Consider the following 12,912-nt stretch of genomic DNA (forward strand, 5'->3'; position numbering starts at 1 on the left):
CACTTAGCGTTCCGTCCGGTTTTGAATGTACGGCCATGGGTTCTGATATTAGTATAAGTGCTGTGTAAATAATGCTGATCGCAAATGTCGCTAGTCGCCCTTGATGCCCGTCTTGTACAATTTTGATATGATAGTTGTTTGTGTACTTTGATATTAAACCCTGACCAGAATGCCAAAGAAAAGGATTCTCTTCCGGGTGTTGGAAAATGGACGGAGAGTTGTGTTTTTACGTGTTTGCTTTCGGGTAAGACCTTGGCATTGCATGAGTTTCATTGACGAATCAAAGAGCTGCTTACTGTTTACTACACAATGATTGGTGATATTTATTTATTGGTCCATGTGCCACCAAAGATAGGTCCACTAGTTTGGCGTAATCCTAATGAGATGGAAAGATGAGATGGTGGAATTTATAAATGTAATGCGCTGGAATACAGATGATTAACGGTGATTTATTATAGTTAATCAGCTTTGCGTCGGTATGTTTTGGTCATTTATTAAGTTAAGATTTGTTCACACATTTGAATCAAAAACACAAAGGCGATATTATTTATTTATTTATTTCATGTCTTTATCACATTTTATACATACAAATTTGAATTATATTGTAAGAATCATACATGAATGATATTTCAGTTAGAACTTTCTTAATTTTTAATTAAATTCATTATGTTGCTTGTTTCTGTTTTAACCAGTACCTAAACTGTATTTTGTAAGAACTATTGTTTTCGCTGATTTACAATGAACCCAAAACAAATTCAACGGAATGCATTGGGATAAACAGGTTGTGTGGTAGAACGCCTACAAGCGGGCAAAGTAATCCGACCACATATTGTTCAGATTTCGACATGGGTGGAGCAATTATTTTGTTTTTTTATCATACAAACGCACTATGGAATTGATTCATAGCAGGAAATACATGTTCCTGTAGAAGTTGCATTGTTTGTGGATGCACTGAAATGAACATCAAGAAAAAGTCAATTGTTCATGATTTGTGAGAATCCTTCGCCTTCTTTAATGTATATTTATTACTTAGTTGTGTGAGGTATCTTGCAAAATTTCTCAACTTGTGGAAGAAAACTTCCTTTCATCAACCGGACATGTTTATTATATTATGGAAAGCTCAACATAATATACGAAAAACAGGGATTTGGGGAAAAAAATCAGAAAAGGCGTTTGCAAATTTTAGAGAACTAGGAACATGAACGTGGAGATCTGTTCCATCTTTTGGACTACAATTTAGTATTAAATAGTACGTTTTTATGTTGAATACGTTTTATGTAAAGTACTTCACTGAAGTAATGTGCATATACACTGCTCTATTTCAGTAACATTGCGGAAAGACTACGAAGGCGAAAGAGTTCCGTGGATCTCACAATGAATGTATACCCTGGTGATTTATTAGTACACGATCACCATAGGAAACTCATGAAACGAAACACTATCGCCGACCTGTATTCACAGAAAAACGGATCTTCGTCCAGCATATCAGATGGTAAGTTTTTTAACATCATCTTCTGACCTTTTATTCCTTTTGCTGTGGCCAACATTTCACTGTAGACATGCATCGTTTTGTATATCTTTATAGGTTTAATTTGTAGGTGTCCACCATTTCGCTGAGACCATATCCATTAGCGAGTGACGAGCTGTGATAGATAAATCAACATTATTATTACAGAGTTATAATCCAATATCGTAGACAACTTGAATGTGGAATGATATTCATTACAGTGTAAATGGTTTGAAACATCGCTATATATTTCGCGAACAAATTCAAGTCAGCAAATAAGTGCAAAAATTGCAGCTCTCCAAACATACGTAACATGCAGTATTTGTATATGGTTCACAATGACAATATATGACAATTTTAACTCACCGTCTACCGCATAATATCAGCTTGCAGTTCACCTAGATAATTCAATCTACTACTTTGTTACAACGCCATCCCAGAAAAGGGATATATTCAAATGACCCAAAGACAATTTAAGTCAATAACGTTATAACACATCTTGTGCATTTTACAGTTATAGCCTCTCATAAAATAGATTAGTTTAGACAATTTTATCTACTAACTTGCAAGCAATATTACCTTTAAAAAGGCTCAATTCCGAAATGAAACACGCTTAGACAATTCCATCTACTGTTATTTACTTGAATGCAATTGTAATTAGCATAGTTGTCTCCTTACACTTAACCATATCTTACCTTACACAGCTGCATGTATTCAATAAGAAATAAGAAATGTTTCTATTTAATGTCAAAACATAATTTTAATTATCTTTCAGAACACAAAAAGGGAAGGCAGTCGTTTTCTCTTCGTAAATTAGTAAGTCACCTTCAAGTTTGCTGTTGGTATGCATGAATAAATGAGGTGTTGTCAAAGTCATGCAATTTTTTGGCAATAACTATCTCAACGCTTGCAACATAAATTGCAATTATTTGAATTTTTGAATTATCATAAATGTATTTAAATTTTTTTTTTTTTAGATTCAGAATACAAAATATATACACATATTTAAACGAATGTCAAAAAATGCAAATCTATATACGCCCTCTAAGTGAATTATATAATATATATATATATATATATGTATATCATATTGCTCTGACTTATTTTAAGAAATATTTAAATGATTGTGTCGTCTACTCATTTCAGATGAAAACAAGAAGTAAAGAATCCATTCCACGTTTAGAAGATGTTCTTAGTCAAATGAAGCCGTCAGAATTTCGTGACAACCACCTGTCTGCTTACAAGGTACGACCATTAACTTAAAAAAATGAGTTATCAAATTAAGATCAGGGCACCTTTCATTTTTCCTCAAATAGACTAGCCTACATTGTATGTAGGTCCTGTATTTTTCTTGTTTTTTCGACACACGTGTCAAAAAGGGTACTTTTTACCATGTTTCATTACTTCGACTAAATTAGTTACATTGTTGATATTGGTTTCTTATATTGGTGATATTTTTTTCTTATACAGAACTTGCACTGGTCAGACCTAATAGCAAGTTCTGACAAACAGACGGATACAGTCAAACTACCGGAAGTAGAAAGGAAACGACGGGAAGCGGTCTGGGAACTCTTCAAAAGTGAATGTGTCTTCCTCATAGATCACCTAATGGTCTTAAAACATGTACGTTCTCCTCAGCAGCTATTAAACGTGGTGATCGATAGAAGAATGTTTTGATATGAGACAATGACACCATGTGCTGCCATTTTGAATAATGCTGAGCCATAATTGAGATTTATTTCGAGGCTAAGAAACTATGAATAATTGAATTCGTGGAGCATTCTTTTCTTAACGGATCCGAGTTGCCCGTAAAATGCAACGGACTTTTAAGATAGTTTTTCTCTTTTTTCTTCTTCAAATAAATAAGAATCAATTCCAATCAATCTAATAAAATTGCAGTTATGTTGCCTTCAATGAAGAGATACTGGTCTTGATCGACAGAAATAGCACAGATTGAAACTATGTTTCATTTATGTCTTGTCTGATGTCCGAATTACAATTCCTCGTATTTATTCTCTCCAGTAATGAACATGAAGTGTAAACGCCACATAACACTCGAGCCAATCCATAACGCCTACGTTTAAAAACGAGAGTTGGGGATGCACAAACAGATTTTAATGGGAGATACATTACTATTGTCTGTTTTATCTTGTTCTTGTACTTTGAAAAACCTTGCTCTCTCCTTCTGAGGGTCGGCTATATACCGGTGATATTGCGTATTACGTCATTGAATAATGAGGCCATATTACCACATTTACTGCGTTAATGCCAGGAGAATTGATATCGGTCAATTACCATTTGTGTTTCCCATGTTGATGATTTTCTGATAACGACACTGTTTTAATAGTACATAAAGTAGGTCAATGCATCTGTCCTTGTGTTCTTTGAGAGCAATTTTATGTTCTAATTTCCTGTTATTACCATATCATTGCAGTGCTTTATGGAGCCGCTTAAAAAAGTCCAGGTGGAAGGTCATGTGATGTTTGCTGAACCACAGGACATTTTTGGTAACCTTGACGAGCTTTGTTATGTAAGTGCACCTGTACTGAACACGTGGGTATCTTGTAAAACTGCTATGATTTTTCACCTTTCAGGCGACCGGTCAAAGGAATTACCTAAAGAAACATGATTAGCACATTGACAACAATATCTACCGTATATGCTGAATTATTAATATAAAACTCCATTATCAGCTTTTACGCCCTTCCAGGACCCATCGGTGATCCTGCAGCTTTTCGTCCTTAAAAGACATATCAGTGATGTTATGGACGTCATGCAGATATAGAGATATCTTACAGCTGTATTTTCCTTCTAGATCTCGTCAGTGATGTTAGGGTCATTATACAGCTATTTCATCCTTCGAAGACTCGTCAGTGATATTAGAGACTTTATACAGCTTTTTCGTCCTTCTTAGACTCGTCAGCGATGTAAAGGACACCATACAGCTGTTTCGTCTATCTAGGAACTCGTCAGTGATGTTAGAGTCATCATATAGCTAATTTGTCCTTCTGTGACTCGTCAGTGATGTTACAGACATCATGCAGCCAGTTCGCGCTTCTTGGATTCGTCAGTGATGCATGAGACATATTACAGCTGTTTCTTCCTTCTTGGACTCGTAATTGATGTTATGGACACCATACAGCTGTTTTGTCTGTCTAGAACTCGTCAGTGAGTTTATGGACACTATACAGCTGTTTTGTCCGTCTAGGACTCGTCAGTGATGTTATGGACACTATACATCTGTTTTGTCCTTCTAAGATTCGTCAGTGATGTTAGGGACACCTTACAGCTGTTTTGTCATTCTAGAAACTCGCCAGCTGTTACTTCTATGTTATGTTATTTTAATAATCACGACACACAATTTACGCATGGATGTTCATACATGAACACTTTTCGCTGTTTTATCAATTAGCTGAAGCAAAGAAGATTTTTTTCACGGGAATTATGAAACGGACTTTAATTTTCTCTGTAGTATTTACCAATGTATCTCACTTTGAAGCGACTACAAGTCAAAATAACATTTGGAAAATATTATTACGGGTGGTTTTTCTAACATAATTACGAGAGAAAAATGTCAGAAACCGTGTTTTGTTTTCACCAAATCAGAACATAACAATATCATTACAATTCGGTAGGTTCTACAAGAATGCATACAATATTACCGTCCGTAAACACGCCGACACGGACTCGCACTCGGCTTTTTTTCATTTAGCATTACAAACATCAGCCAAGGTAAATAATGTTTTTAAACCCTTAAACAGATATCAAAAGGACATTTTACAGTATAGACGCGTGGTGTACCGCTATATCTTAAATTAGTTTCATCATACATAAGAAGAAATCATCGTTCAATTAGTATGAATTTCACAGTTATAGTCGCTTTAAAGAATATAAGATGTTAGCGTTTTAATCATACAAATTAGCTAAACATTCAGTGATTTTTTTTTCTTTTGCAGGTGAGTTACACATTTTGTAAAGACTTTATTTCTGCCTTACTGAAGGATATGAGCTCAACTGACTTCGGGAGCACTAGTGTCTTAATCAGAGCCTTCGAACGGGTAAGCATTAGTGAATGGTGGCACAATGATGTACATTGCTTAATTGGTCACCGATGGCAAAATGGTGGCAGTATGCAACAAACAAGTAGTGGTAAGCTGTGAGAAGGTCTAAACAGACAAACGATACGAAATTGACTTAAAAGTAGAAGTGGGTAGTGTGAGTGGATGCGTGCATTGTAGTTGTAAGTGTACAAGCAGCAGTGAACGGGTCAGAAAAGAGAGAGGGAGGACAGTAATGATTGGGTCAGCAGTACTGAACGAGCCAGTATGGTGAGTTAGTGGGCGAGATGTAGTGAACGAACCAGTATGGTGTGAGAGTAACACGAACAGTAGTGAGTGGAAAAGTATAGTGAGCAATTGAGCAGTAGCTAAGACACAAGCAGTAGTAGGCGGAGTGGTAAAGTGAGCCGGTGATTAGTGGTGAAATAATGAAGTGAGCACACGAACACGAGAGGTGATCGGAAGATAAGAAATGAGCGCACGAGCGTGAGTGGTGATCGGAAGGTAAGAATAAGCGCACGAGCCCGAGATGTGATCGAAAGGTAAGAATGAGCGCACGAGCGTGAGTGGTGATCGGAAGATAGGTAGTAAGCGCACGAGCGTGAGTGGTGATCGGTAGGTAAGAATAAGCGCACGAGCACGAGAGGTGATCGGAAGGTAAGAATGAGCGCACGAGCGTGAGTGGTGATCGGAAGATAAGTAGTGAGCGCACGAGCACGAGAGGTGATCGGAAGATAAGTAGTGAGCGCACGAGCACGAGAGTTGATCGGAAGGTAAGAATGAGCGCACGAGCACGAGGGGTGATCGGCAGATACGAAGTGAGAGCACGAGCACGAGAGGTGATCGGAAGGTAAGAATGAGCGCACGAGCGTGAGTGGTGATCGGAAGATAGGTAGTAAGCGCACGAGCGTGAGTGGTGATCGGTAGGTAAGAATAAGCGCACGAGCACGAGAGGTGATCGGAAGGTAGGAATGAGCGCACGAGCGTGAGTGGTGATCGGAAGATAAGTAGTGAGCGCACGAGCACGAGAGTGTGATCGGTAAGGATAAGTAGTGAGCGCACGAGCACGAGAGGTGATCGGAAGGTAAGAATGAGCGCACGAGCACGAGGGGTGATCGGAAGATAAGTAGTGAGAGCACGAGCACGAGAGGTGATCGGAAGGTAAGAATGAGCGCACGAGCACGAGGGGTGACGGACTATTAGAAGTGAGCGCATAGGTAGAATTTAAGAAATGAGCAGTATTGAATGTTAAAAAACCCGTAATATTCATCAAAGTTTAATAAATGCGTTTATTATTTAAATTGTACAGTTCACAACTCACTCACGAGACGGAGGAGTGTACCATATCTACTGTCTCAACTATGTAAATGCCTTGACCTATCTCGAACAGTTGAGACGACACGAAGACTTCACGGAATTCGAAAAGGTTGGCATCATTATCATCATGATTATTAGTATATCACTGTTTCACCCAATAAACAATCGCCTTCATCATCATCATCAGCATCATCAGCATCATCATCATCAGCATCATCATCATCATCATCATCATCACATTTAATGTACTATATATAATTCATTACACTATTTCTTTTTTGTATGCAATCATATATTTTTCACAATATATCTAAATAAAAAATCTTATATCATGATAATAGATATAAGACGATTTTTAGGCGGAAAGCTATATGATTCATTTTGCAGTTTCCATTTGTTCAGGGTTTTTTTCAGTTTAATAGTTTGACGAATCCTGCGTTCTTTCAGCCAGGTGTTGTGGATATGTACTTAGAATGTATATTTTTCACAAACACTGGTTCTGTTCTACCGTGTCATAGATATGCTGAGACAAACATATTGTAACACTATCATGACGATGCAGGGACATTATTATCCCCTCGCGACGAAAATCGGGGAGGGGATATAGCGTTCCGTTCGTACGTAAGTACGTACCTACGTATGTTCTTTTTTTGTCAGCGCTCTTGCGACTTCATTTTTGAACGGATTCTGACCAAACTTCATATATGGGTCCAGCATGGGAATACCTCAAACGAGTTCGTGTTTCAGGGTGCCAAGGTTAAGGTCAAGGTCACCGTTACTATTTATAGAAAATCTTTGTCAGCACTCTTGCAACTTCATTTCTGAACGGATCCTGACCAAACTTCATATATGAGTCCAGCATGGGAATACCTCAAACGAGTTCGTGTTTCAGGGTGCCAAGGTCAAGGTTAAGGTCACCGTTACTATTTATAGAAAATCTTTGTTTAGCACTCTTGCGACTTCATTTCTGAACGGATCCTGACCAAACTTCATATATATGGGTCCAGCATGGGAATACCTCGAACGAGTTCGTGTTTAAGGGCGCCAAGGTCAAGGCCAATGTCACCGTTACTATTTATAGAAAATCTTTGTCAGCGCTGTAATGCATGTCAAGCATGACAATACCTCAAACAAGTTCGTGTTTCAGGGCGCCAAGGTTAAGGTCAAGGTCACCGTTACTATTTATAGAAAATCTTTGTCAGCGTTGTTGCGACTTCATTTTTGAATGGATCCTGACCAAACGTCATATATTGGTCCAGCATGGCAATACCTCGATAGCCCATGCCTGATAATAAGCCCATCCATGTCTATTGCAGTTCAGTGCAAATGACAACTGATGTTATTTCAATGTCCTGCAATAACCCCCCCCCCCCCCCCCCACCCCCACCCCCCCCCCCCCCCACCCCCACCCCACCCCCCCCACCCCATTTTGCATCCATGAGTTCATGTGTTAGCACGCGAGGGGATTTGTATCGTTTGCGATGCCTTGTTTTAATTAGCTGTTTTTCGCCTACTTCCTCATGAATTTGTGCTCAATAGAATCACACAATGGTGCAATATTGTATGTATCAAACTCGATAGATAGCTGAACATTCACCTCCTCCCCGAGAGGCTCGTAACATATCAAGTAATTGACCTATTTGTCTAATGTATCATACTCATGTAAGATCTTTTATTTTTATCTTATGTTGCCATAACGCATCCTGGAGGCATCATTATCCCATGAACAGTGCTTTAACTGCTGCTTGTAGACCACAGCACAAGATAAACGAGGATTTTAATCTTTCTCAGACAAATTATATTTCTACATAAAACATGCATCTACCATTGTACCTATTATCGCCTTAAAGGGAAGTCAACCTATTGTTAAACAGTATCATGGTATGGTAGTGTATTTAAAGCTATATCTCACATACAAGGTCATAGATGTAAAATGACCCTTGGGGAGCATTAAACCATAGAAACGTATCACGTTAACCAATCAGATTGTGCCTACCAGTAGACACGACATAGCAATATAGAAAGATCATGTTTTAATCGTAGGGTGGTTATGTTCAAAAAGAGGGTCAGCCAATGAGTAAAAATCAATTGTTTAACACAGAATTTGTTGACGTCAGCATTTTTCTGTGTTCCCTGGATTTTAGATTATTGCATGAACTGCGCTTTCTGACATATAATGAAATATCAAAAACTCAGTGTCGGGTATTATGTATAAAAATAATAATATTAAAAACACGTTGATATGTAAAACTTTACAAATAAACGAGTTTTAAATTTTACTATCTATATGTATTATATCGGACACTGAGCTTTTGATATTTCATATATATATGTTTTTCATGAGTAGAAATTAAGATGTTCAAATATACTTGTACGTGTATCGAAAGCCATTTCTTTGTTAAGTTTTCATATATTTGCGTTTGTTTTACAAAAGTTATAATTTGAATTGGTTATATAGTAAAAAACGAAAGTTACGTTATTTTGTAGATATACTGCTCACGTTAAATAATAGCATTAGTATTTTATTATTACAGTGGTGCACACAGGACCCGCGCTGTAACCGTCTCCAATTGACTGATCTGTTGGTGGCGCCAATGCAGCACTGCACCAAATTTCCCTTATTGCTCAATAACATCAAAAAGTACACCGACAACAACGCCGAGAGAAAGCTGCTCACAGAACTCATCGACAAAGTAGGAGTGTCTCTACGTAGGTAACAGCTCGCCGAGCTCGTAGCAAAAAATAGAGGGGGGATGGGGTCTCGATCTATGAGCTCGTTAGCAAAGTAAGGTGTCTATACGTGGGCAACAGCTCGCCAAGCTCTTAGTCCACGTGGGGTGTCTCTTTGTGAGTAAAATTTCGCAGAACTCATAAACAACAGGGGGTGTCTCTACGTGGGTAACATTTCGCCGAGCTCATAGACCACTTGGGATGTCTCTACGCGGGTGACTGCTGGCCGAGCTCGTAGGTAAAGTTGGAATGTCGCGCTCACCTAACTTTTACGCGTAAGGGTTGATGGATTTTTATAAAGACAATGTCTTTACGAAATACTGATCTTTGAACTCATTGAAAGATCGGATGGTGATTAAACTTACAGATTAAGATGGCATCCCCATAAGTACTTGTATCTAAATGCATGCGCACGCTCACTCGTCTTCAAACCAGTTAGTATTTTTTGGACTCACCAAGATGACATCTTTTTAAGAAAGCAACTTGCTCGCTGAGTTGTTCCGATAGTGAATGGTCGCTGATTTTGTAAACTGAATTTGAATGATAAGATAAGAAAATGATAACATTTTCCTTAATTACTGGGAAATTGGTGATATTTTCACTAATTCAGGTGGTAGACGCTGCTGGTGGACATAAGTCCCCGAAATTAGCCTTAATTTGTATGTCACGTTTAAATTAATTTCAGAAGTCTCCATGAAAATCTTTATTTTGCTGTCGTTTTATCGATTTCGAGCTTGGATTATGGTTCCGTTATTATGTCAATGTTCTTTGGGGTTTTTTTTAATAATGCCATGTTTCTCGATATTTGCTTATTGTTCATTCGAAAATCCAACATTGAGATTAAATAAATGAAATGTATGTCTATTACACCTCCAATCTAGATTTTGACATTTCTGTCGACCTATTTTCGTTTCCTCGGCCGCCTCTTTGGTACCAAATCTTAAGGTCTTCAACATCAATGAAGAGTTATAGAAGGATAAACAAACTTATATCATTTTGGGCTCCAATTAACTTACCTCAATTTGCTTTGATATATGCTTATATCTGTTCTGCTATGTCTGTTGTTCAATCCTTCTACAGGTCAATGACAGTCTTGGCGTTTTCTTGGACGTCTGCGTAGACAATACTGTAAAGATATAGAAAATCAATTGCTATAGAAATATGCCATTGCCCGTAAAGTAAACAGCTGGGGACACTGGTCTTGGACCATAAACTTCTTTTTATTGTTGTAGAAAAAATGGAGGACAAAATGAAGTGGGCGAAGAATTATGAACGCCTTCAGGAAATTCAAGGCCAGCTTGTTTGGCCCTCGGTAGCAGACATCGACCCTCGGGCGTTCGTCCCCGACGTAAGTATGACGAGAAAAACCATTAAGGAACCCTTCAGATGTTTATGGCTAGCAGATGATTGAAAACTGGCTGGTCGGCTATTGTTACAGAAAAAAATGATGAAGTTTAGGTAACAATTGGTTTATGGTAGAGTAGCGTTCTTATTTGTTTCTTATTAAGTCCCCAAAACGAGGTGACGGGACTTATTGTTTTTTCTCTATTTATTTATTTTTTAATATTATTTCCCGCTAAGCGTGTCATTTTGTTTTAGTTAGTTAGTTACTGGTTTACCGCCTACATGACTTCCATCCATATCTGGTTTCGTCTCACCAACTGTGTTTTGTCGGCGTGTCCGGAATTGTTTTTCTGACACTATTCATTTAATGGAACTTCACATTTTATAAAAGATTATGCCGAATAGGAATTAAAATCAACTGCGAATGCCTTGTTATCGCGATGTCAGCAATTCAGTCCTTATGTATTAAAACGTCGTACAGTAACGAATATTTTGTTGTTTTTTGTTGCTTTTGGGGGGTTTTTGTGATTTTTGTTTTTGCTTTTTCATCTATATATATATATATGTATATATATGGGGCAAAGAAGTAATTCAAACAGTGTGGACAATGAGGCTTGTTAAAATTGTTAAAAGGCAATCCGACCCTTTATCATATATGTTTGTATATTATAAGATAAAGTGCCGTTGTTTAATTAAATAATTGATATCTTAAGAGGATAATTCTAACATAAATATTCTATATAATTAACAGAGCCCCGTCTCTATTGCATCAAGGGAGATAAACCTCACTTTAGTATGAAAAAATTATGGCGTTATTTATTTATCTAACTTTTCGGTATATTATTTTTCCAGTTCCTCAAAACTGCCTTAACTAAACAGCCATGTGAGAGGATGATATGTAGTCCTAAACGTCAACTTTTACACGAGGGATATCTGACGCTTGTCGGTAGGTATAGCAAAACTCAAAAGAACTCCGTGGCCTCTTTCCATCAACCTGACAGTGGTACAGTCAGTCATGCTGGCAGTTTACTGAAACGACACTACCGGACATGTGTAATTTGCCTGATCACCAAATTTATCACGTCTGATACCGAAAACTTGCGCATTTTTGCGGTAATCTTATTTTCACGTTGCAAGCTTTCTACTAAATTATGATTGCGATAATTGCAGTTTTTATAGATTTGATTGTGTACTTTATTGTGGGTGCTCAAATTCATCATCTTTGCACTGACTTATTCAAATTTTGAAGAGTACTGAAATTCAATCACGTCGAAATAAGAATATTTGCAGAATGTAAGGCTTGTACTTGATTTTGTGTGTACATCCGTGTACACGAACAACGAACAGGAATGATGGATACTATTCACAATTATTTGGTTTGAATACGATAGCAAAATTCCCTCTAGAGGCAATTACGGTTCATAATGGTACTAAACATTTCAAAAGGCGTCATATTCCAAAAAACGCTTGATGCTAAACGCGTCTGTTTTATCGATCCATGCAGACTCCCAAGAGGCAGAGAAGACCTAGACTTTTAGTTTGATATATGTTTATTTGTTTGTTACCTGAAAATACTAGGTGTATTCTTTTCCGTGACCTCGTAGATGAAATATATTGCGGTACGCTTAACACTGAGAACTCAAAGGCAGTTTATCCCGACGCTTTTCATTGTGTCTCTAACGAGGAGTTCTAAAAAAAATTCTAACATAGTGTGGCTGCCATATTTGCTTGAACAAAGAGTTGCTGTAAACATTCTAATTTTCAGGTTCTGTAAACATTCTTAGTTTTAGTTAACTTAAACATTCTGATTTTGAGTTATTGTTAACATTCTATTTTCGCGTTACTTTGGACATTCTCATTTTGAGCTATGTAAACATTCTAATATTGAGTTACTGTAAACATTCTAATTTTGAGTTTCTGTACACTTTCTCATATTGATGTACTGTTAACATTCTC

General features: G+C 37.6%; 1 protein-coding gene across 1 annotated transcript in view; it reads left to right on the forward strand.

The window, feature by feature from the left end:
• LOC117330894 overlaps positions 1-12,912 on the forward strand; it is an 82,386-nt gene that overhangs the window by 63,806 nt on the left and 5,668 nt on the right. The window contains exons 7-16 of the mRNA XM_033889446.1: positions 1,326-1,492; positions 2,283-2,323; positions 2,654-2,752; positions 2,978-3,130; positions 3,942-4,037; positions 5,464-5,565; positions 6,875-6,991; positions 9,417-9,591; positions 10,845-10,960; positions 11,809-11,902. Of these exons, the coding sequence (XP_033745337.1) occupies positions 1,326-1,492; positions 2,283-2,323; positions 2,654-2,752; positions 2,978-3,130; positions 3,942-4,037; positions 5,464-5,565; positions 6,875-6,991; positions 9,417-9,591; positions 10,845-10,960; positions 11,809-11,902 (1,160 nt within the window). The remainder of the gene's footprint in view (positions 1-1,325; positions 1,493-2,282; positions 2,324-2,653; positions 2,753-2,977; positions 3,131-3,941; positions 4,038-5,463; positions 5,566-6,874; positions 6,992-9,416; positions 9,592-10,844; positions 10,961-11,808; positions 11,903-12,912) is intronic.

The sequence above is a fragment of the Pecten maximus genome, chromosome 7 (genome assembly GCF_902652985.1).
Source record: "Pecten maximus chromosome 7, xPecMax1.1, whole genome shotgun sequence".
Lineage (NCBI taxonomy): Eukaryota > Metazoa > Mollusca > Bivalvia > Pectinida > Pectinidae > Pecten > Pecten maximus.